Source organism: Notechis scutatus, chromosome 2 (assembly GCF_049901735.1).
Source record: "Notechis scutatus isolate UNSWTSFEM ecotype Mainland chromosome 2, rNotScu1.2, whole genome shotgun sequence".
Lineage (NCBI taxonomy): Eukaryota > Metazoa > Chordata > Lepidosauria > Squamata > Elapidae > Notechis > Notechis scutatus.
This window is the reverse complement of record NC_142010.1, coordinates 34,171,254-34,196,898: the sequence shown is the minus strand read 5'-3', so window position 1 is coordinate 34,196,898 and position 25,645 is coordinate 34,171,254. Positions and strand designations below refer to the sequence as shown.

The 25,645-nt window shown below is 37.2% G+C and overlaps 1 protein-coding gene across 24 annotated transcripts in view; it reads left to right on the top strand.

The window, feature by feature from the left end:
• MAGI1 (membrane associated guanylate kinase, WW and PDZ domain containing 1) overlaps window positions 1-25,645 on the top strand; it is a 524,636-nt gene that overhangs the window by 394,652 nt on the left and 104,339 nt on the right. For 10 of the 24 annotated variants that reach the window (XR_015747473.1, XM_087954565.1, XM_087954564.1 and 7 more), the window contains 5 exons: window positions 3,007-3,210; window positions 5,307-5,517; window positions 8,815-8,897; window positions 14,586-14,624; window positions 21,229-21,286. Coding sequence is in view for 23 of the 24 variants with exons in the window: in XM_087954565.1 (XP_087810691.1) it covers window positions 3,007-3,210; window positions 5,307-5,517; window positions 8,815-8,897; window positions 14,586-14,624; window positions 21,229-21,286 (595 nt within the window). In the remaining variant the exon portion in view is untranslated. The remainder of the gene's footprint in view (window positions 1-3,006; window positions 3,211-5,306; window positions 5,518-8,814; window positions 8,898-14,585; window positions 14,625-21,228; window positions 21,287-25,645) is intronic. The other 14 variants (XM_087954578.1, XM_087954577.1, XM_087954574.1 and 11 more) reach the window with 2 other exon arrangements.

Sequence of the window (25,645 nt, the reverse complement as noted above, 5' to 3'; positions counted from 1 at the left end):
CGGGCAGGAAACCCTATACTATTTCAGACATAGCTGTCCAGTCTCTTCTTTGAAAACTTCCAGTGTTGAAGCATTCACAACTTCTGGAGGCAAGTCATTCCACTGATTAATTGTTCTGTCAGGAAATTTCTCCTTGGTTCTTGTTTCTCTCCTTGATCAGTTTCCATCCATTGCTTCTTGTCCTGCCCTCGGGTCCTTTGGAGAATAGCTTGACTGTGGCAGTCCCTGAGATATTGGAAGACTGCTATCATGTCACTCCTGGTCCTTTTCCATAAACTAGTCATATAATTCTAGTATGGTTCATCTTAAGGTTGTACTTCAATATATGACTTTTTTAAAAAAAACCTAATAAATTGATGTTGGGCTAGATTGCAGTGTTAAGGTTTGGCTCTTAGCTGAAACTAGATCATTCCTGGATAGATTTTGTTCTATAAAGCACCTAGCATATTTCTGTGCACTGAACATTATTACAGAAACTGGAAGGGTGGCTTGGCATTTCTCAACCACCGTCATCAATCTCCATTTCCCAAGATTTTAGTATTCTCACTGCAACATCTGCAAGGCCTCACACAGTGATATCAAAAATCTCTCCAGATTTGGACCCACAAGAAGAAAAGTGCCCATTAAAAAAAAGGTTTAATATAAGCGGGGTTGTCATAAGTGACATTTGCAGAGTGACTGATACCCTGGTGTTTGCAGATATGGCATTTGTCATTCCTTTGTTAACAATGCCTAGGAAATTCAGTTTTCCTGTTTAGGAAGAATTAATCAACTTACATGACTGAGTTTACTGAATCCAGGGAAGCATTTAATTAAGAATCTGCAGTTATTTCAAACAAGAATGGGCAGCCCATGAGCTTCATGAGATTTCAAATGCTGCTCCCTACACTTTTTTTTTTTTTTTGGCAGTCATTTTCTGAATATTTTGAGCAGGAAACAACTGTCAGATAGATTTAACACATCTAAAAAATATTTTTTCTTAAAAATCTACACCCCGAGGGCTCTCCCTCGGAATCTGAGCTATGCCAAGCCCATGGATTTTAACAGTTCCTGGCAGGTACAAAGCTCAACAATTGCAGTAGGATAAATGTGTAACATTTTCCTGGTGCCATCCTGAAAATCTCCAAGCATATGCTACCAAGATGGGAGATAAAATGACTCTAACGTAGTTGGAAGAGCTTTTCCTGGACATCCATTTTTGAGAAGAACAGCTTCCACATTTGACATGCAGTTGTCTAGGAGTAATTTTCTGTTGTTGAAAATTAGATGTATCTGATCTGTCTTTTGATTCTCTTTTTTTATTTCCAACCATTAAAAGCTTATCCTTCTAAAGCAGGTGACATGGTTTTATATTCTAGGCTGTAGGTTGCATTTTTTTTTAATGTTGCTTTTAAAAAATGAACTTACCATCTGCTGAGGATATTTATTAAAGAACATGATCTCAGCCTTCCCTTATTTTTCCAGGTGATGATAGAATTTTGTGAGAAGTTCACTGTCAGTATGTTTCAGTGTTAAAATGCATTTCTTTGGAGATAACTAATCAAAATTCAAACGTAATTTTTTTTCTTCCCTTTTTTCTTCCATTAGTCTCAGTTGCCTTTTATTTTGTTTAGATCTTATATGTGTGGTGCCCCTAAAACTGCAGACTTTGTTTCTCCTTTTAAAATAAAAATGGTTATGTTGCTGCAAAATAACACAGCAGACATCTGTTTAAAGTTTTCCAGTTGATGGGAAGTCAGGGTCCGCAACTTATTCATACCTGTATAAAATAATTTAGGCTGCCAGGACTGCATTGTTTCTAGCATTTTGCAGATTTCCCTGACATTGTATATCATACGCTAAATAAATACTAATGGGGAAATGCCTATTGTTGCAGCTAGTGAAGGGGAGAAAAGGAAAACTTTGAATGGGATGGCATACAAACTTGCAAATTTAAAATAAGATCCCCTCTGAGATTCATACTGGCTTTCCCTAATAACCTGGTTGTTCTTCAAGGCCTTGATTTTGGTAATTTTGTCAGCACCAATTGTTTTTAAGTGCTTGCTTAGGTCTTTAGGCACAGCACCCAGTGTGCCGAGTACCACTGGAACCACCTGTACTGGTTTATGCCAGAGTCTCTATAGTTCGATTCTCAAGTCCTGATATCTGGTGACTTTTTCAAGTTGTTTCTTATTGATTCTGCTGTCACTAGGTATGGCAATGTCGACAATCCATACTTTTTTCTTCTCCACAATCGTGATATCTGAGGTATTGTGTTCCAAAACTTTGTCAATCTGTATTCAGCGGTGCCGCCTTGACATAGCGGCGGGTGGGTGGGGCTTAACTGTTCCAATGAAGCTGAGAGCTGTGCTGGCGGTAGTGCAAACTACCAGCAGGTCCAACCATGTCAAAGAGGTCTCGGCCGAGGAGGAGAACTAAGGGCAGCCAACAACCCATGCAGTGAATCATGGTGAAACACAACCGAATGAAGCCTATACCGGCTTGGTCGTCGCCCAGGTTAACAAGGACCGCTTCGGGTGTTGGGGAACCTGGGCACCTGTCAACAAGTGGGCTACAGACCACGGGTCCCATAGCTGAGCAACCAGGGCATGGGCCTGCAGGGCTACTGGAAGCTGAACAACCTCAGAAATGGCAGAAATACACCATGTCAGAGAACCGCACTCTAATGAAATGCTACTACAAAGCAGAACCGGAAAAATGAGGCTACCAAAAAAGGATGTACTTATTATTATTATTATTATTATTATTATTATTATTATTATTATTATTATTATTATTATTATTATTATTATTATTATTATTATTATTATTGTTGTTGTTGTTGTTGTTGTTGTTGTTGTTGTGATGATGATGATGATGATGATGATGATGATGATGCTATGTAGAGTGGCAGGATTCTTTTCCTTCCCTTTTTAAACTTATATTGTGAGCCTCCTCCGCCAGCTGCAACTGGGTGGTGCCTAAATTGAATCAAATAAATAAATAAAAAGTGTTTCTATTTCCTAGGTAACTATTATGGAACACCCAAACCTCCCAGCCAATCCCTCAGTGGGAAAGTGAATAATGCTGATGCTTTGCAAAATCTCCCCTCAAGTTCCAAGCAGACAACTCCCAAACGAACCAAGTCCTACAATGATATGCAAAATGCTGGTTTAGTACATGCAGAGAATGAAGAGGATGACACCCCTGAAATGAACAGTAGCTTTACAGGTAAATCTCTTAATTTCTCTGTCTCCCCCACTTCTCTTTCGGTCTCTCTTTCTCCCTCGATGAATTGGAAGATCAGGAGAATCATGATCCATGGAAATCAGTATTTTTTTCATGAGGTAATTTCCTGGGATTGGCTGCATTCTGTTAACAATATGATTTTTTTTCTAATTTCAAATTTAAGATATGCATTGCAGCTTTTAAGAGAGTAATCAGAACAATCCTGAGGAAACAATTAATTTTTAATTTTTGAATTTAAGCTATCAGATGGGGGTCACCAAAGGCTATTACACTGGTTGGAATTTGGCTCCTAAGCAATAACCCTGTGTATTTCTTACTTAATAGTATATTATTTAATATGTCAGATTAGTGTTTGTCATCTTTGGTGGCTTTAAGACATGTATATTTCAACCCCCAGAATTCCCCAGCCAGCATTATTGCAATTACTGCAATTAGACAAGTATCAGAGTAATATATTAACTGTAATGTGTGGTAAGACACATAAGACAACATTGACAGATTGAAAAAGGTTGTTGCTGCTAACAACAATCCTTTTTTTTTTTTAAAAAAAATCACCTGATGGAGCATAATTGGAATGTCTACATCCTATTTCGAAGAGGACAGTTTCTTGGGAAAAACTCAATAGATAGATAAAAATGCCAACAGAATGTCAAAGTAGCAACAATGATGCATTGGAATATCAGCAGGAGACGCCACTTGCTTGTAAGCAAGAATTGTTGGGACCACAAAATAGACAAAGTACACAAAGTCCTTGGCTTGCGACTGGTCACTTAGCAAGTTACCACGGACCTCCTCGAAGTACTTACAACTCAGTTCCAAAGTTCCCACTGCTAGCTCTCCTCCCTCACAGTCACCTGTCCTCCACATGTCAGGAGTTCAGCAGCTGACCTGTATGTACAACCATTTGTGCTCACCCATGATTACATGACTGCATTTTTACCACAATTTTGCTGAAAAGTGGCATTTATTTCAACAGGCCCATAGCAAACCTTTGTTTAACTTAACAACCATGGCATTTACTTAACCACTGACAAGCATCTGCTACATAACACATCAGACCTAACCACTGTTGATAAGAATGTAAAAAAAAAAAAATCTGGATAGTGGACATTGCAATAGCTGGAGACAACGGAATTCCAAACTGCTGCATATCCCTACTTTTCATAACAAGTAAAATGAGTCATGCTTTTAAGGAACAGCTGCTTTGTGGAAACCAGCAAGACAGAGAATAGAGTCCGATATTCTGATTTTTCTGATAGCTTTGAAAAAGTTTCTCTAGATCAGGTGTGTCAAACTGGATTTTTTTGAGGTCCAGATCAGCATTATAGTTCTCCTCCACTTTCTCTGAGTTTTTTCCTAAGTTTCAGAAATCCAACCAGAAATATTGTACTTAGGACAGTTATATCAACTCTTGATCATTTTAGTTCCATTCTATTTTCTGTAGCTTTTCCAGGCTACAATGTTATGTTTTCTGCTTTGTAGTAATTGTACTTTTATATATTTTTTCAGCCATTTAGAAGTATGTATCAGGTTCTTATTTATTCACTACTAAGTCAGAGTCCATAAACATGTATTTAAAGTTTAGGATTTTTGGGGGAGGGGGTTGTATCTCAGTACGGATTTTTATATTGAAACTGTCTTTGTTATTTTAAGACTCATTTTCCAATTTTGAAAGCTCTTTTTAAAATGTATGTGTGTGTTACGGTCCATAAATAATGTACGTCCCTCTTAGCTATTTGCTCGTTAATGCCACGTCATTGGTGATAATTTGTTTCTAAAAAAAGAAAAGAAAACTGATCTGTCCCTCATTCAGTCCAGTGTGAAAGGGTCTAAAACTCTGTATCATTCTGAGTTAGTGAGTGGAGAGTCTAAACTAGGGGTGTCAAACTCACAGCGTCACGGCAGCGTCACATGACGTATCAGGATTCCCCCCCCTTCGCTAAATCGGGTGTAGGCGTGGCCAGCGCATGACGTTTGACAGCCCTGGTCTAAACCAAGTAGGGATGGAAACAAAAAAAGGGGGGCTTTATAAATATTCCAAGTAATAATCTCTTTTTATTTATTATGTTCTTCTACAGCAGAATCCGGTGAACAAGACGAGCACAATATACACAGTATAAGAGATGCAGCTCTCCCATCTCTGAATAGTAGCATCACCACTGCTTCCACCACGGAACCATCTGAGAAGCTCCCTCAATACCTACCTCCTTGTGCAGAGGAACACTTGGGTCCTCTGCCTGAAAACTGGGAGATGGCTTATACAGAGAATGGAGAAGTCTACTTTATAGAGTAAAGTGTATTTTCATTTCTTTTTTAACCTTTAGGTTCCATAAACTTCTCTGGGTTTTGTCTATGGAGATTCTCAGTCATCCAGGTCATGGTTGTTCCAAAGAATAGAATAGAATAGAATAGAATAGAATAGAATAGAATAGAATAGAATAGAATAGAATAGAATATGAATTAGGATGGATTTATTGATAGGAAGCGTGATTGAACACATAGGAATCTTTTGACGCGTGATTGAACACCAGTCTTGGTGCAAATGCTCTCAGTATACATAAAAGCAAAGATACATTTGTCAAGAGTCAAGTATCATCAGGTACAACACTTAATAATAGTCATAGGGTACAATAAGCAATCAAATCGTATTAGGAAACAGTCAATAAAAACAAGCAACAAAGTTACAGTCATACAGTCATAAGTGGGAGGAGTTGGATGAAAGGAAAGAAGGATAGGAGGATTAATAGTAATAGTAATGCAGACTTAGTAAATAGTTGGACAGTGTTGAGGGAATTATTTGTTTAGCAGAGTGATGCCGTTCGGGGAAAAAGCTGTTCTTGTGTCTAGTTGTTCTGGTGTGCAGTGCTCTATAGCCTCGTTTTGAGGGAAGGAGTTGAAACAGTTTGTGTCTGGGATATGAGGGGTCTGTAAATATTTTTACAGCCCTCTTTTTGACTCGTACAGTATACAGGTCCTCGATTGAAGGCAGGTTAGTAGTAATTGTTTTTTCTGCAGTCCTAATTACTCTCTGAAGTCTGTGTCTGTCTTGTTGGGTTGCAGAACCAAATCAGACAGTTGGTGCTTTTTCAAGAGGCAACTGGACTTTCTGGCTTCTTGCTGAAGAAGCTTCTTGGATGAGAAGCAAAATGTCTCCAAAGAAAAAACAGATAAGCCCAGTCACTTCTTGAAAAAGCACCTTTGGGACTTTCTGGGTTTTCTGAACATGGAGAAGAATTCTGGAAAAGAGTTGAAAGTTCATTGAATTTCTGAAGGTATAAACTATTTATCTGCCTTAACTTTGTGAAATCTTAGTCTTATAAGAGATCCCCATCTCAAACTTTGAAGTTATAATAATCCCAATAGAGCTGGAAGGGACTTTGGAGATCTTCTAGTCCAACCCTCTGCTTAATCAGGAGACCCTATACCATTTCAGGCAGGTAGCTGTCCAGACTTGTCTTTAAAAACCCCAGTGATGAAGCACCTACAACCTCTGAAGGCAAGCTTTTCCATTGGTTAATTGTTCTCACTGTTAGGAAGTTTCTCCTTAATTTCAGGTTGTTTCTCTCCTTGATTAGTTTCCATCCATTCTTTCTTATGCTGCCCTCTGGTGCTTTGGAAAATAAGTTGACCTCCTCTTCTTTGTGGCAGCCCCTCAAATATTGGAATACTGTTATCATGTTACCCCTAAGTACTTCTTTTATCTAGACTAGCCACACCCAATTCTTGAAACTGACCTTCATGTTTTAGTTTCCAGGCCTTTAATCATCTTAGTTGCTGTGTTTTTTTTTATTTTATTTTTGGAGAAGATTATATAAGGAAAGAGAATAAAAAAGGAACAATTTGACAGTGTCCTGGATGAAGTGAAGAGATTTACACAGGCATTTAGATGGGGCCAGGCTGATCTTCCATGCTGACAGATCTTCTATTGATATATGCATTGTAATTAGTCTAGTAGCCCTTGCTCCATTGAGTAAGTACCATAGTGTGCTACTTTTCAACTTTGGAGGTCACTCCCAAAAAAGTACCTTCTGTTACAGGCAAGATAAACTAAGCTTGTGATAATGACTAGGGCAAGATTATTTCTTCCTTGTATGATAATGATGCTCCTTGACTATTTGGAAGTACAACCTCCAAGTAGCCTAGGTCTCATGACTGAATGATTCATCCAGACTATGTGTTGCTCAGTTTAGCTGTTTCAGGGAATGGGCATCATGGTGGCAGCCTTTGGATCTTTTATTCAGCAATTAATCATCATGTATCAATTCATAAATACATTGTACTGAATCCAGTAGGGTTTGTTTCAAGCAAATGCACATAGAGTTGTTCATGTAGTGACATTTCTTCATGTAATGCTGATAGTAAACATTTCATTGATATCAGCACTCTGGCTGCTGATAGAATAAATTAGAAGCTAAATTCTTACCGTATGGTAAGTTATTAAAAACAATCAGTGGTAACTGCTTTACGGTCTTCACAATTAGTCATCTTTATTTTCTACAGTAAACAAATTATAGGATGACAAACTAAAAAAAACAAACCCTAATTTTCATTTATGCAATACTTAGCCCAGAATTTGCATTGTTCTGCCTCCATAAATATATCCCTCACCTTCAGTTTGGAAGGATATTCAAACATTTTACAACTTCCTTTTATGATTTTGAGGTATAAATTGTTTTGTACCTTGGCAAACCCAGTGTTTTCCATTGTTGTTAATTTGCTTTGCTTGTTGGAATTCTATGGCTTAATTTACCAACCGGTGATTAATTGCCTAGAAATGCACAAAAGAATTGAATAGATGGATTCTTTTTGCATTGCAAGGGTGGGTAATGTAGTATGTGAAATGGTGACCTTCCACTCCAGCTTTCACATCACTAGTAATGGATAGCAGGGATGTGAATACTCTCCTTTGAAAGCACAACTGTTATTTAATAGTAAGTCTTCAAAGGAACATGTATATTCTCCTTCACATAATGTCACAGGAGGATTAGATCACTTTGATGATTAAAACATTCTTTTGAGATTTGTGGAAGGAACCATGGTATTCTGTTTCAACAATACAGAATTTCTGTGTTTTCCTATTTATTTGTGGATACAGGCAAATGCATTGTGGCTCTTTGAATGAAGAACTGTGAATAAATCATAGGGCTCAGCTGGGTTGTAGACACACCAAGAATTAAAATGACATCTTCTTTAAAAGTCATAGGAAACTGCAACAGTGGAATGGGGAATAAAGAACATAATTGTATATGGTTCACAATCCAATCATGCAGCTCAAAATAACAGAATAACAAAGACAGAAGGGACCTTAGAGTTCTTCTAGTCCAACTCTTGCTCGTGCAGGAAACTCTCTAACATTTCAGGCAAATGGTTGTCCAATCTCTTCATTAAAAAACTCCAGTAATGGAGCACCCATAACTTCTTGGGCCAAGCCGCTCCTCTGATAAATTGTTCTAACTGTCAAGAAATTTCTCCTTAGTTCTAGATTGGTTCTCTCCATTTTCTGAAAATAAAAATTATGCCGACATGTTATTTTTTTTTTACTATGTTTTTTTATGAAACTCATTTTTTTATTTTTTTTATTTATAGTCATAATACTAAAACAACGTCTTGGCTAGACCCAAGGTGCCTGAACAAACAGCAAAAGCCTCTAGAAGAATGTGAAGATGATGGTAAGACAATCAGTGCTTAAATAATTTGGGAAGTCAACCTTTTCTTGTTTTGAAAGTCAGTAGTTTACAATTCAGGCTTGATTCTCTGGCTGCAATCAAACTTCAGTTGTTTAACAAGTCATCATGCATTAATGACAAGTGATCTAAGAATCACAGGTTGGTCTGTAATCATCTTCAGCAGTTGGCAGCCCTCAAGAAGTCTTGGGTCACGAGAGTCCACAGAATATCCCAGCATGGCCTGTAGTCTTAACACAACTGCAGTGTATAAATCTGAGTGAGCAATGCTTTTGTAGCTAGTGAAAAAACCCTTTAAAAAAATGGCTAGTAGGCCTCTAAGAGTTTCAGAAGACCATTGGTGACATGATGTAAGAGAAGGAGCACAGGGGAGATTTTTTAGTGTTCTCCTCACTGCCATTTTAATTTTGTTTTGTTTACTACATAGTTTCAACAGTATGATCATATGGTACTCCAAGACTTAGAGGAGTCTGGGGAGCTCCATACATCTTATTGTTTGCCTCTCCTTGATCTTTATCCAAAGAAATATTCCGCCAGCTCAGTGAAGCTCAGATGTGGGTTGAGTGAGACAAACATACAGCCGTAGCAGCTGCACACAAAGGTCTTTGGTTGGGTGTGTCTGTATAGGAAACAATTCTTTTTTGATGGCGTGGAAGTGGGGGAAGAATATTCACATTTTGTAGGAATTATGAAGCCATACACCCAGCAAACACCCACCCTGGAAACAATTTTGTAAGTAAAGATAAAACCACCAGCAGCAATAGTAGTAATAAAAAATTGGTACAGATCATCCTTGATTTATGACCAGTTGTTTTGTGAACATTCAAAGTTACGACAGACCTCTCCCCCCAAAAGCTACTTATGATTCAATTTCAAACTTATGTTGTCATTTTCTCCCCCACAGTCACATCATCATTTGGGGGGCTTGGCAACCAACTTACCTTTACAGCAGTTTGCAGCTTCCCACAGTCACATGGTGACTCTCTTAATGACCTTCTGGTCTCAATTACAGTCATAAGTCAAGGACTAGCTGTTCATAAATGAAAGGAAAACAATAGCAAAATAAGTAGTGCACATTTTAAGATTAGTAAAAATGTTAAGGAAAACAAGATTATCACCTTTAAAAGAGCACAATGCACATACTCAAAGGCCCTCTAGAGCAGGGGTGTCAAACCCTCGGCATCATGGCGGCATCATGTGACGTATTGGTACTTTTCTCCCCTTTGCTAAACCGGGCGTGGGCATGGCCAGAATATGTGTTTGACAGCTCTGCTCTAGAGAGAGTGTTTGATGAATAAGGCCTTGTACCAAAATAACCATGCATTTAATGGCCATCAACCTTGTCTCATCTCATTAGTTGAAACATCTAATTATGGTTACAGGGTCTTGGCAAGAAAATAAGGAAGATGGTCAAAATTATTTTAGGATTAAAGGATAAAACCAGATTTCCAAGCTAGGTAGTGTTTTAGTTATTATCGTCATTGGTCCTCTTAGATTTTTTTTAAACTACTGGAATCACAATTATAGGAGGTATAGTTTCAAAATCACTCTGGGTAAAAGAACACTAGACATCAGAGTTATGAAATCATGTATTTTTATTATCATATGCATTTGGTGCCAAAGTCACTTTATTAACTTTATTGAAGGCAAATGTGTACTGGTACTTCTTTTTTGCAGAAATATATTTTGCAATATATATTCTATATATTTTTTGCAATGCTATATTGGCAAAGATTTAATTTTGACTGTTTCTGAAACACTGAAGGAAGGAAATTAGTGTCCACTTTAAGAAACCAAACTACCTTAACTTGTTAGGCATGCATTGAGAATAGGAGAAAAAGAAAAGAAAATGTATTAAAAAAAAACAATATTTTTTTGCAGGCAGAATATATGTCATTTGAAAACATTTCAAAAAAGGCTAAGCCTAAATCATTTTCCGAGTTCTAAAGTTCTAAAGCATTTTCAAAATTCTCTTTTGAGCATGCAAATATAGGCTAGTTCTACATATATAAAGAAATATTTTCTTAATGTAACACTGTCATGGATTCTCTATGGTTCAAAAGATTTTCTTAAACTCTAGAATTAGGAATGATAGATGTGGGCAAACAGATATTCAAGCAACAAATTAGAAGGATGTTAACATCGTTGATGGTGTTAAAAAGCTAAATGCCACCTCCCTCTTTAAACATAAACTAAATTGACATGAAAAACCAAATATTTTTTACATACATACATACATACATACATACATACATACATACATACATACATATCAGAAATAATAAACTTCTGCTTTGAAGGTACTTCCATAGCATGTTTTTCAAATATATCTTGATTTGAGAATAAGGCTGCAGAGATGGACAAAATCTTTTTGGCAGACAATCGCTAAAAGCACGTCAACCACTTGAAAAGTGAGTAAATTCAGAAAAACCCTTGCCAACTTCCATTTCGATTTAACTTTTTGGAGAGAATGTTCTTGCTGTCTTTTAAAACGAGTTTATCACACTTATTTTCAAACTCAAGAAACTATACTGGTTGCGTGACATGGCTCCTGCATATGAACACATAGAGTGATGGTTTTATGATACCCATCCCTGACTTGATGTTCTTCAAATACATGTAAGTCCTCAAGTTGCAATCATTCATTTAGTAACCATTTGAAATTAACAGCAGCGCTGGGGGAAAAAAGTGACTTGTGACCTTTTTTCACACTTATGATCTTTGCAGCATCCCTGTGGTCCCATAATCAAAATTCAGATGCTTGGCAATTGACATGCATTTATGATGGTTTGACAGCCAGCTTCCAACAAAAAAAAAAAGTCAATGGGGAAGCCAGTTTCACTTAACAATCATGGTACTGACTTAACGACTGAAGTGACTCACTTAACAACTGTGGCAAGAAAGGTTGTAAAATAGGCATAATTTGCTTAACCACTGCCTTGCTTAGCAATGGAAATTTTGGGCTCAATTGTTGTCATAAGACGAGGACTACCTGTAGAGGTAGTCCTTGACTTACGACCACAATAGAGCCCAAAATTCAGGTTGCCACAGTTGTTGGCAAGAAAGTGAATCATGGCAGTTGTTAAATTGTGAAGTGGTGTAGGGTTTCCTGCCTAAGCAAGGGGTTGGACTAGAAGACCTCCAAGGTCCCTTTCAACTCTGTTATTCTAGTCTAGTCTAGTAACTGGGTTGTTAAAGTGATTTCCCCATTGATCTTGCTTGTCAGAAGGTTGCAAATGCTGTTCCCATGACCCCAGAGCACTACAACCGTCACAAATATGAATCAGTTGCCAAGCATCCAAATTTTGATCATATGACCATGGGGATGCTACAATGGTTCTAGGTGTGAAAAACTCTGTAACTTTGAACAGTCACTAAACAAAGTGTTGTAAGTCGAGGACTACCTATAAACCAGACCCAAATTCATGGAAAACTCCCTGTCAGTATGGCATTTACTTATTTATTGAAACCATTTATATAGCCACCTGTCTTATGCTGAGTTCTGGAGGCTCCCAATCAGCAGTTATAACAACTTGAGTAATAAACGTAATGCATAAATATATCAAAGTGCTTGAAGTTCTGAGACATAATGTCCAAGGAATTGGGTGGTCTTTAATCCGGGAAGCTTTACACATCTTAGTTTAGACCTGTTGGCTCATTGAGTCCTGTCTAATCAGTGTCCAGCCATCCAGATGTGCCTGAATGATAAGTCCAGCATTCCTCACTGTAGACCATGCGAGTAGGGATTCGTTGGCATATTTGGACTTGAATACTGCACAACCCTGAACAGATCCATTATCTCCACAAGCATTTACATTTTATGTTGCTTCAACTGCCAATGGCTTTAAATGCCTATGGAGATTCTCAAATCATCCAGGTCATAGTTGTCCCAAAGATGTTTTTCAAAAGGCAGCTAGGCTTTCTTGTTTTGTTTTTTTTCTTTTCCTTGAAAAGATTTCGTTTCTCATCCAAGAAGCTTCTTCAGTACAGTTGCCTTTTCAAAAGCACCTTTGGTTCAAATGGCTTTGGTAAGTGTTTCCTGTTCTTGCTACCAGTAAAATTGCCTTCTATTGATTCCGATTTCTTTTATATTAAAAGTGGTGTCTACTACCTGAATCATAGTATGCTCTATCTGAAATTGAGAAAACATTATTATGCTTATTAGAAAAAAAAACATACTTAATCAATACTGTTTGCATTGTGACTGATAGATTCTTTACAAATATAAATTAATCTAGCTGGGAACGTTACTTTGTTTTTGGTGTTTTGATGCTGAGAAGTCATGTCTTTTTAGAAGACATGACTGATGTGCTCAAATGAATCCATGCCTGTCCTATAATTTGCTTGCAAGTTTTATCATTTCTCATTTGCTGATTACAGTTTTGTTTCTTAATATAAAAACAACAACACACACTCTCATTCATGCCATCATTTACAGATAAAAATTCTACGCTTTAGTGGTATTTTTAAATGGAGTACATTCTTTGCAAGTACTTTCACATGAAAGCGTTTCTTAGAATAGAGTAAAAGACATTTGCTTTGAAATTCATGCAATTAGCCCATTTTGAAGCTAGGTACGTCGGCTAAAAATGCAGTCCTAAGATGACACCAACTAGCAAGCATGCATTATATGATGTGTCAACTCGTTCCAATGAAGTTGACCCAGGAGTTATAATTAATCATTTCCATTAATGGTTTTATTTAATAGGAAGTTATAATTGGTCATGAGGGTTTTTATTTTAATTATTGTGGAATGGAAGTACAAGTAGTCCTTGACTTACCACCACAATGAGCCCAAAATTTCTATTGTTAAGTGAGAAATTTGTTGAGTGAGTTTTGCCTTTTCTAAAGGCCTTTCTTGCCACAGTTGTTAAGTGAATCACCATTGCAGTTGATAAGTGAGTAACTCAGTTGTTAAGTGAATCTGGATTCCCCATTGACTTGGCTTGTGAGAAGGTCACAAAAGGGATGACATGACCACAAGGATACTGCAAGCATCATTAAATTTGAACCAGTTGCCAAGCATCTGAATTTTGATCAAATGATCATGGGGATGCTACAAAGGTCGTAAGTGTGAAAAATGGCCATAAGTCATTTTTTTAGTGCCGTTGTAACTTCAAACGGTCACTTAAAAGAACTGTTGTAAGTTGAGGACTACCTGTAATATTTTATCAAACCAGATTTGGAAACAGCTGAATTGCACCTGGTATGAGACTTTGGTTCCTTGTACAGAGAAGAGTTCTGATTTGAATATGTTCACAAATTATCATAAAAATAACATGCAGGAAACCACTTAAGCCTTTCTGCCATTCCCTGAAATGAATGGAAATTCCAAACATGCAAGAATTCGCCATGCCCAACGCCCTCGATCAGTACAGTTCATTTGTAATCCTTGAACGTTTTTGATTGTCCTGCAATCTTCTCTACCCTTTGGCGGATTGAAGAGGAGATCCATGCTTTTACTTTTGCAGTGCCAAATGTGTCTTTAGCACAGTTGCCAAAAGCTACATGCTTTATAGTAACCAGAGTGTTGTGGCGGCATGGGTTTGGGCAAAGTTGGTATGAAACGTGTGGTGTTGGTTCTGCTGTTTACTGGAAGGAATTTCTTGCTTGCTGCTGGTGTCTGAATGTTTCTTTTAATTTTTTTTCTATCTCACTGCTCTTCCTTTGGAGAAGAAGGGGTACACACGGAAGAACTGGACAGTGAACTAGGTAAATCATCCATCTCTCATTTTTTTTGCTCCATTGGTTGGACTGCCATATTAACCACTTAGCATCTTTTTTCTTTGTATCACTTTTTCCTTTTTTTTAATTTCAAGCAATAACAACATGTAGCTTGGCTTCTGCACTGAACAGCATTTGCATAGGAATAACATTTTGGGATCAATGAATGCCCCGTTATTTTCTTCCTCCATGGCATTATTGTAACTTTTTCTGCTTGACATGGATATAGTTATAGGACATTAAAGGACTTTTTCCATGGGCTTAGTGATAATTCTAATTATTGGCTCCTTCCTGTTTAGTTTTGATGTTAAATTAGGAACTTGAGTTTTGAGTCAAACTTTGTGAAATACTGCAGCTTTAGGATTCCAGGATACATACAAAGACTATGCTATTTTGGTACAAAAAGTTCTTATTTTTTTCTTGTGGGATATATATGATGCCATATGGCTTAAACAGTACTTAAAGTATAAAATGTGCTTGCAAAGACCTAGAATTTGAAACTGACATTTTGAGATCATCTAAATTGCCATCCTAATTCTGGTTGCTGAGTATTTTTAGGCATACTTAGAATAAACATGTAACTGGCATCATGCTACATAACCATGAAACCCTAAAACGATGCAGCTCAATTATTGAATTTTATTCCTTCTGTGGAATTCAAAAAGCATCAGTTACATTTTGAATGGAAGGTGTAATTTACTTGATGCAAGATGAACTGATTTAACTATGTGTTTGCAATCCTTCTGGGGAAAAATAAGGAAAAAGTTTAGCAAATTAGTTGCAAAAGAAAATTATGTTTCCTGGCTTGCCTTTCAACATATAAAAATAGTGACATGCCTGTTAATGCACCTCTTTCCATTCTGTTCGTAGTCCTCTCTTTCTCACAATTACACATTATTGAAGGTTTTTTTGCTACAGTGTTACCTTGGTACTTGTCATTAATTAGTTCTGGGAGGCACAGTGAGTACTAAAAATGATGAGTTCCAAATAAACCATTGACTTGCCAGGTGACCCTTTGTTTCAGCCGGGAAGGACTTCCAATATTTCCATGATCTTCCCAGCATGGGGGACTTCCTGTCTGCTCTCTCCAGCGATCCCCTTCTTCCTTTTGTAGCAACTTCCCGGCATGGCTGACTTCCTGTCCATTTTTCATGTCCGTCCCCCTTTTCCTGTCGAAGTGCGTCAAGTACCAAACATATGAGTACCACAACAACATTTTAAGTCAAAATGTGTCAAGTCCCAAGCACTGAAGTACCACTCTATATATTTTCCCACATGTCATGGCAGTGATCAGCTGCCAAGGCAACTGGCTTTTTGGGGTCCAGAGACAGTGAGCACACCAATAAATAAAGGGCTTTAGACTTTGTTATTAGCTCAAGCAAATGGTTATAAAAGCATCATATAAAAACATACATATCAAGCAAGATGACACCCCTATCTCTTACATGCTCTCAGGAATTCTTTAATAACCACAACAGAGGTAAACCACAGTGGCCAGTTTCCAGAGTACCTAGTGCTAGGTTTTATGCAGAAGCTCCCAACAAACAACAACAACCCCAATATTTTTAATTAAAACCCAGTATCATGAATTCATGGCCTTGCTATGATCAGGAAACTTGCAAGACCTGATCTTGACTGGATGGCATATGACTTGAAAATCTGAGACTTTCGAAGGTTTGCAGAAAGCAATAGCAGACTTATATACCACTTCACAGTGCTTTACAGCCCTCTCTAAGTGGTTTTACAGAGTCAGCATATGGCCCCCAGTAATCTGGGTCCTTATTTTACCCACCTCGGAAGGATGGAAGGCTGAATCTTGAGCCCATAAGACTCAAACTGCTGGAAGCAGGCAGTCAGCAGAAGTAGCTTGCAGTACTGCATTTTAACCACTGTATGATTGTAGCTATGTGGAGATTCTCCCCCACCCTTCTTCTTTATTCATATATTTTGTTTAGTTAAAATTTAAATAGATGTATATTTTTTTAAAAAACACACACATTTTAAGCAAATTATCAATAGCTGCATTGTGCAAAACCAGAGAGTGTGCTTTGCGTAGAGCTTTGATTGGTTGCACTTGGTTTTAATGGTTGGGCAGCTGAAGGACCTTCAACTTTCATTTATTGAAGTAACTCTTAATAGTTCCTCTGGAGGACATTGAACCCTGAGAGGTATAAAAAATAGCACCACATACAAAACCAGAAATAAAAGGAATGAAATAAGAGCTGGGATCTACTTGGCAGAAGTGGGTTAGGGCCAGGAGCATGTGATCACTTAGGATGATCTACTTGATAATTCTTTTAGAGAATTTGGCCATAGTTCTTATAATTACTTATTCTTAAAACACTGTATCAAGTAATTTACCTTTATAAGCTAAACACCGACAGCCTGATGTATTCAGCCAAGTGCACACTTCCTTCAATAGGCACACATTTTTATCTGTTTAGATTTCTGCCTTAAGTGTGGAATACAGAAATATTCTACAAAGAATGTAGGACGAAGGGGAATGGGAAGTTACTTAGCGTTGATTGTATGTTACTATTATTATTATTTTAAAAAAATGTGTGTGGTCTCTTTTGTTGTTGTGCTTCCAAGTCTGTCTTGACTCCTAGTGAACTGCCTCAGACAAGTCCCTATAGTTTTCTTGGCAAGTTCTTGCAAGTGGTTTGCCACTGCTTTCTTTTTGGGACTAAGAGAGAGTGGTCCAAAGTCATCCCACTGGCTTTGACAGCCTGAGGCAGGATGAAAATTCACTGTCCCTGAGTTTATAATCTGCCTTAGATTATTACCTCAAACTGGCTTTAGCGTGTGGTCATAGCAGATGAGAAAATATCTTCTTCCATCCCCCATCCTCACTTCCTAATTAATTAATGGAACCTATTACCCAGTTTGCAGGCCCCCACAAGATCTTTTTATTCTTTACAGCCAAGTGGAATATTGGAAATAAATTCTATAGATTGAGGGGGGAATGGGTTTCCTGTATCTATTACAACTTTTCAAAAAGCTAAATAGAAGTGGACCAAAGATTCTTATGGGAAGCAAAGCATGACAGGAAAAAAAAATGGCTTTCGAAGTAGACTGGATCTAACCAGGGCACTCTATATTTTATTTTTAAGGGGATGCTTGGAATTTCTTTCCTAAATAAATTAAAATATCCTATTGATAGGGATTTGGGGCTGGAGAATGACCAAAGTACGTTATACAAGTTTTATCCTGAGTTAGTTTGTTTCATTAGCTTACGTAAGACTCTTATCCTCAGAGATTCCTCATTTGTGTAGGACTTGAAAAAGGCCATTTTTTTTTTAAACTCTGTTGCCAAATATTTTCTCATCACACCTATTGCCAATTAGCCCCACATTTCCTTTCTTCGTTTTCTCAGGAAATCCAAAAACTCTTCAGATAGATGCCATGAAAAGCATGTGGGTGGGAGAAATTGGAGGAAACCTGTTTTTTATTTGCAAACAAGGAACATGTGGAGCAAAACTTGTTCAATATTTTTCCTTGATTTTTAGCCAGTTCTGGGTTCGTAATATAAACTTTGAGTAATTAGCCCATGTGTGTTTATAAGGGATTAATTCCTTTTCAGTCTGGAACTGTTTGTGTCCGTATGGCACACTAGTTGGAGCCTGCAGCTAGCACATTGAAAAACACAGAGATTTATGTGCAAGCGTCTGATTCTATAAACAGCAAGGTTTTATTTTGTATACAATAGTACTTACCTGAGCTTAGCTACTTCCCCCCCCCTCCTTGGTTGCGCAAAGGATTGCGCTGTTAACTACTGTGTATTTCCTGATGAATAAAAAAATACGATCTCTGATCATCTTTGAATACTTATCCTGCGGTTGAGTAAGTTAGGATACGCCCCCTCCATTTTGCACATGGATGCCTTTAAATGTCAAAAGCAGCGCACTCGCAAAATAACAATGATTTGCCAAAATGAAGAAACAAGCAGCATGAGGGGCTCTACCTGCATCTGGCATCTTGAACTACGTAGAAAAAGAGCATAGTTTGAAATGCCGTGGCAAAAGTTTTTTTTTTGTCATTTGCCTTCCAGTCCCCCCCCCATATGCCCCACTATGCAGCTAATAAACTATCTCTTTTTGGGGATATTTTCCTAAACTTTATGCTTATGGTTTTAGTTCAGAGGGAAAGAAAAGCAGTTTTTTCTTGTGTTATACCATATCAAAATTGCAACAGGGCAATTGATCGCTGCTCAGTTGTCCACCTGGTCATAAGCCAGCATACTTTAGTTCCATTTCCCTTGTATCATGTCCCGCTATTCCTCGTGTGTACATGTGTGTGTGTGTGTGTGTAGATGATAGATAGATAGATAGATAGATAGATAGATAGATAGATAGATAGATAGATGATAGATAGATAGACAGACAGACAGACAGACAGACAGACAGACAGACAGACAGACAGAATTCCAACACTATAGAATAACAGAATTGGAAGGGACCTTAGAGGTTTTCTAGTCCAACCCCCTGCTTAGGCAGGAAATCCTATACCATTTCAGATTGGACAAATGGTTGTCCAATCACTTCTTAAAAACTCCCAGTGTTGGAGCATTCACGACATCTGGAGGCAAGTTGTTCCACTGATTAATTGTTCTGTCAGGAAATTTCTTAGTTGTAGGTTGCTTCTTTCCTTGATTAGTTTCCACCCATTGCTTCTTGTACTGCCCTCAGGCGCTTTGGAGGATGGATGGCTCAACAGAGAAAGAGAGAGAGAAATAGAGATAGGGATAGAAAAACATAGAGATAGAGATACAAAGATAGAGAAGATAGATTTGTTTGAAAGGCAAGAATTCCTCATATAATCCTCTTTATGCAGTCTCATGTAATATGAGCCTAGAATGTTTCTGGGGTTCTTTCTTATTAGTGTGCCAGTAGAAAAATGAAAATCCTTATGTAAAATTCTACTCTCTGGTAATCTTAAGTAAGGTAAAGATATGAAGCCATTTTTTAAAAATTTTTTGCCTTTCTCCCTTCCTCCATTTTGATCTCTCTCTCTCTCTCTCTCTCTCTCTCTCTCTCTCTCTCTTTCTCTCTTTTCATATTCACATACACATACCCCCTTCTGCAACACAAGTATCCCTAATTTGAAATCTGTAGACAGAGCACAGGTGAGAGCAATTGCCACACCTGTGACAATGCAGCATTCAAATAGTATTCTTTCACAGGATTTACAGTGAATTTTTCATTAATCAAGAAAACAAAAGAGCGAAATTAAAAAGGTGAATTCGGATACACACTCCCACACTTTCTCTCTGTAAACTAACCTATGTTTATAGAAGTATTTACGCCTTCAGTTAGCAAATCTTCAGGCACAGAGCTCTTTACTTTCCCTCTGCAATCCTCCTCCTCTTATTCGTGCACTCTTTCTCCCTGCAGTTGTTATAACAGTGAAGATTACTTTATGGTGTGATTAAAGGATAATGATTCAGTGACAAGTTTTGTAACATGATAAAATGACGGTGTGTGCACAGAGATTTGCGCTGTCAGCTCTGGGATTCTAAGTCATTTCAGTTGTGATAGAAATACGAAATGCCTTGATAGCTAACAGGTACTTGCTACAAGTCAGACCTCATCAGCTAGATCCTGGAGCCTTCTTCAATCAGGGGCCTTCCAAATATTTTGGATCATCATGGCTGAGAATCCTGGGATTTGTAGTCCCAGCACTCCAGGCAGAATTTGATGTGATTTCATTTAAACTTTTTTACATTAAATGTAATGGAATTTGTTGCTGAAGATTCTATAATGTTCTCCTTTTGCTACATTAAAAATTACAACTTGAGCTCAACTTTTAGAAAAGTTTTGGAGAGAAAGACTTTTGGAAGTCATTTGTCCTCTTCAATGAATCACCAAATCATTATTTGTTAATTTTGAATTTACTTTTAATGTGTTCTTTCAGAGGTGGTATTCAGCAGGTTCTGACCAGTTCTGGAGAACCGGTAGCGGAAATTTTGAGTACTTTGGAGAATTGGCAAATACCACCTCTGATTGGAGATTTTACAGTATCCTTCCCCTGCCATGACCACCAAGCTACGCCCACCAAGCCACGCCCACAGAACTGGTAGTAAAAAAAATTGAATCCCACCACTGTGTTCTTTGTTTGTCTTTTTGGATTAACACTGTAATGTTTTAAGTGTTCAAACGTAACTTACATAGCAGTATCAGAAACCTCAATGTAATTGTTAACATGGTTCTTATATTTTACAAGAGTTATACAAAAGCTCCTGGATCACAAAAGTTTCTCTTAATCTGCATTCTTTGCACTACTACAACTTTGCTATCTTTCTGAATAAGATTTGCATGCTCTTTACTCTTAAGTAGCAAAATAAGACCCAGGGATCCATAAATGTTAATTCCATTGTCTGAATGCTTGGTTAAATCAAAAAGTAAGAATAAGTGGGTATGCCTTAAATGGAATCATTTTCTTCCTGGAAAAAAATGTTTTGTCATTGCATTCGTGCATTTGTATGTTTTAAATAAGGAACATTGCAGCTTTATGGAAAATAGTGGGGGTGTGCAGAATTTTTCTATGTGCAAAATTAATATGCTTAAAGAAAAGTTTATTTGTTTGTTTCTAGAACTACCTGCTGGTTGGGAAAAGATTGAAGATCCTGTATATGGTGTCTACTATGTAGAGTAAGTCTTTTGTAACAGATTACTTTGTAGGAACACATGCCACAGAATAATGTTCAACTGCCATGGAATTTCACCTTAATTTCACATTTGCCATTCAAACAAATTAGCAGTCTTGATTGTGTTTCCCTTTGTTTATTCTAGTGCTATATTTTGTTAACAGCATACACTTGCTTGTATCCCATAGGAAAGATTCCAAGAACGAGGCAGAAAGATTCGTGATTTATTGCTCTTGAGCTCCCCCTAGTGATCTTTTGTTGAAAAATCAGTATTTCAGCCGGCAAAAAAATGAGGGTTCCTAAATACAAAGTTGAAATAAAACATTCTGACTAAGCTGTACTCTAGAAATAAAATATGACAAAGCTAAGGAATATTGCCCGAAGTTTCATATTTGGGTTCTTTAAAAAAAAGATGCTTTGCAAGAAAATGCATCCTAGCCGAACAAATTCCTATTGTATCAATCATTACTTTTAATAATGGAGAATTTAAAAAACTAATTTAAATGTATAAAATCAATATTAGTCACATGGAATTCTGCAGTGTTTAGCTGTTCAATACAGAATGAAAGAGCAAATCAAAGCTTCTATGTTATTATCATTTTTAAATGAGCTTAATCTGGATGGCAATAACCTCATCCTTTTTAATAATCTGTATTCAGCATTATCCATATTACTCACTTGATAAAAATGCACATTTAAATATAAGTATGTTCCTATTTATAATGGTGACTTATAGCAATTTTGAAGAAAAGTAAAAGGATAATTTTCAAAACCCCTCACCTCCATAATAATAACATTTAATAATTGGGTACGTTTGTTTTAGATTATACTCTCTTGGTACTATGGACACAATTGGATACTTATTAAAATATGAAATTTATTTTGTAGAAAATATCAAGAGAAAATAATTAATTATAATAGATAGGAAACCTCACCACTATTTTCTGGACCACAGTTTGGATAAGGAATTGAGCACATCCAAATGGCTGTTTCTTTTACATTTATATATTATGTGAGAGATTAACTAGGATGTTCTTCAGATATATGGGGCACCACAGCTTGTTAGAATCCATTGGTCACATGGCTAGGAATTCAAGAAGTCTGGAGGGATACTGAGTTGAGATCAATGATGGACACCTGCCTATCAGAACCTCTTTTTTTTCCCCATTTCATGTGCCTCCCAAAACCTGTTTCAAAAATTGGAAGAGTTTCTTGAATATTTTTTAATGTGATCTGAGAAGCTTCTTTGGGAATAGGAGATGAATAAAATTGTCAAGTCGTTTCTATAGTTAAGTAGTAACCTTATTAAGAAATTGTCCATTGGAAATTATATACATCTTTTAAAGATGTAATCCTTCAATATTTATGCTGCAAAAGTAGTTATACATATCTACACATAGTCCATGCAGGACAGAGTTTCATGTACACGTAAGCCAATTTATTTCATTTATACTTGTTTAGAAACAAATATGCCTTTGTTTCATGCAGCTGTTGAATTTCATGCATGGTTTGCTGTAGAGCTAGAACAAACTTTATAGAGCAAATTTGGCATTTTAAAATGGAACAAAAATCAGTCGGTTTTTTTCCTGATAAATATAGATATAAAGAAAAATAGAACAGAACAGAATAGAATAACTTTATTGACACTTCGAACGTACACTAATAAGCATACAATAAAATTATTCTTTGCAAATAATCTGCCTCAATATTTATATAACATAATGCCAATATATCTGATAAATAAAGAAATAAACTTTGTGATTTTGATTTTAGGGGCAATCTATTTCACATTACAGATGTGAGGATCATGTTTGTCCAAGCAACTGGGAAATTATATTTAATTTTAATTAGACTGTAGTTGCAGTTGTTGCTCTGTTGATTTTTTAATTATGTCATGTTAATAGTGGTTAATGCTATGATTAATATTGTGTTAAGGGCCCCAAGTACTATACTTGCATTTGAAGAGAAGGATGTCGTTCTTTTAATAAAAAGAAAGAAAAGAGATGCATAGAGTAGGTTGAGGGATGTAGGATTTATAGATTTAGCAGAGTTGGAAGGTACCTTATAGGTCATCTAGTCCAACCCCCCCATCCCACCCAAGCAGGAGACCCTACACCATTTTTGACAAATGGCTGTCCGATCTCTTCTTGAAAGTCTCCAGTAATGAAACTCACACAACTTCTGAAGGCAACTTCTGTTCCATTGGTTGATAGTTATCCCTGTCAGAACATTTCTCCTTATTTCCAGGTTGAATCTCTCCTTGATCAGTTTCCATCCATTATTCCTTGTCTGGCCTTCGGGTGCCTTGGAAAATAGCTTGACTTAAATTGGGATGAGGTTGGGGGAAGGAGGAAAGAGAATATGAGTTGTTAATACTGATGCAGGTTACAAGTGAGACAGATTACTCCTACTGTATCAATTTCTGGACATGGAACCTCTCTATTAAGATATTTGTAGCAGTTTAATTTTACAATACAGGTAGTCCTTGACTTACAATAGTTCATTTAATGACCATTCACTAAAGTTAAGACCATCCAAGTTACAATGGCACTGAAAAAGGTGACTTACAACCATTTTTCACAGTGACAACCTTTGTAGAATCCCTATAGTCGTGTGATCAAAATTTGCATGCTTGGCAACTGGCATGTCTTTATGATGGTTGCAATGTCCTGGGATCATGTGATCACCATTTGTGCCGTTCGGGCAACAAAGTCAATGGGGAAGCCAGATTCTCTTCACAACCCTGTTACTAACTTAACAATTGCAGTGATTTACTTAACAGCCATGGCAAGAAAGTTCATAAAATGGGGCAAAACTTATTTTAGCAACAGAAATTTTGGGCTCGGTTGTGGTTGTAAGTTGAGGACTACCTGTAATAAAGAATATGTTTCCGTTTTTTTTACATAGTCTTCTAACCTGAATTTATGGTGAAATGTCATGCTCCTGGTGGAGACTAACTCTGAGGGAGAGGAGGAACAGCGGAAGTGTGGCTCTGGAAGCTGGGGAGGAACCTGGGGAAGGGCAGAGGCCAGCTGAGCAGCTAGAGGAGGACCCAGGCCCATCCCCTCTCCATCCTAGGGCACACAGGGAGGAGAGGATAAGGGAGAGACGTGGTCTACTCGGGAGGAGAGGGCCTTGATCCTCTTCATGGGCTGCAGCTGTGACAACTGAATAAGAGGACGGACTTGTGTACAGGCGAACGCTGGAAACAAAACGTGGAACTATCTCTAGTTTATGGTTCCTCTATGAGTTTGGCGTCTTTCCCAGTATGTGTTCTGATATCTGCGGACGTCCTCCAGCCCTTATCTTGCCTGGTTTGTGTTGCTTTTTTCCTCCCTCTTGTAACTGTTTGTGTGGGAGTTTTTTGTCTTCCGTCAAGGATATTTGGTGCTTGAAAGCAAAGTGAAGGAATAAAAGGGCCACCCCAATATAATGGAGGTTAAGAAAACGGCCAGGTATAAGGAAATTCTAAATGACCAAGGGAACTCAAAGAGCAGACAGAAATTGGAAGAGCAGGGAATAAAACTGGATTGGTGGACCTATATACAAATTCAAATAAGATATAAAAAAAGACAGTGGGGAATTTGGAATAGATAATGAAATACAAAAACTAGATAAAATCTTGATTGGCCCAGAGGAGAAATTATTATCGAAGTTATATAAACATTTATTAGAATTTGAAAGAGTGGAAGAAATTGTGAAAGGAACGATGATTGCATGGGGTAGGAACGTTGGACATACTATTGATCTGGAAGAATGGGAAAAGATTTGGAATGTGAATTGTAAAATAACAAAATTGGTGGCATATAAGGAAAACCGACAGAAAATGTTCTATCGTTGGCATTTGGCACCTTCAAGACTGGCTAAGATTTACCCAAACTTAAAACCAAATTGTTGGAAGTGTGGAGAACAACAAGGTACCTTCTTTCATTCTTGGTGGACATGCCCCAAAGCGAAAAAATACTGGAAAATGATTCAAACGTGGCTAGAAGAGTTAACTAAAAACAAAATTGATTTTGTCCCGCAATTATTCTTCTTAGGAATAATTTAAAAAAAACTATAATAGAAAGATAAAATGTCTTATATTACATATATTAACAGCAGCAAGAATTTCATATGCTCAGTACTGGAAGGAAAACTCTATACCACCTGAAGGCTTAATAATAATAAAAAATTAGAGTGTGTGGAAATGGCTAAATTAACTATGGAATTAAAAGGGAAAACAGACACAGTATACAATGCAGTATGGGAAACATGGTTTATTTGGATAGATAATAGATATAAAAATAGAAAATGTAAATAATGTATATAATAAATAAGACGGTATAATAGTATTATGCATTGTAAGTTTTGATAGGACACA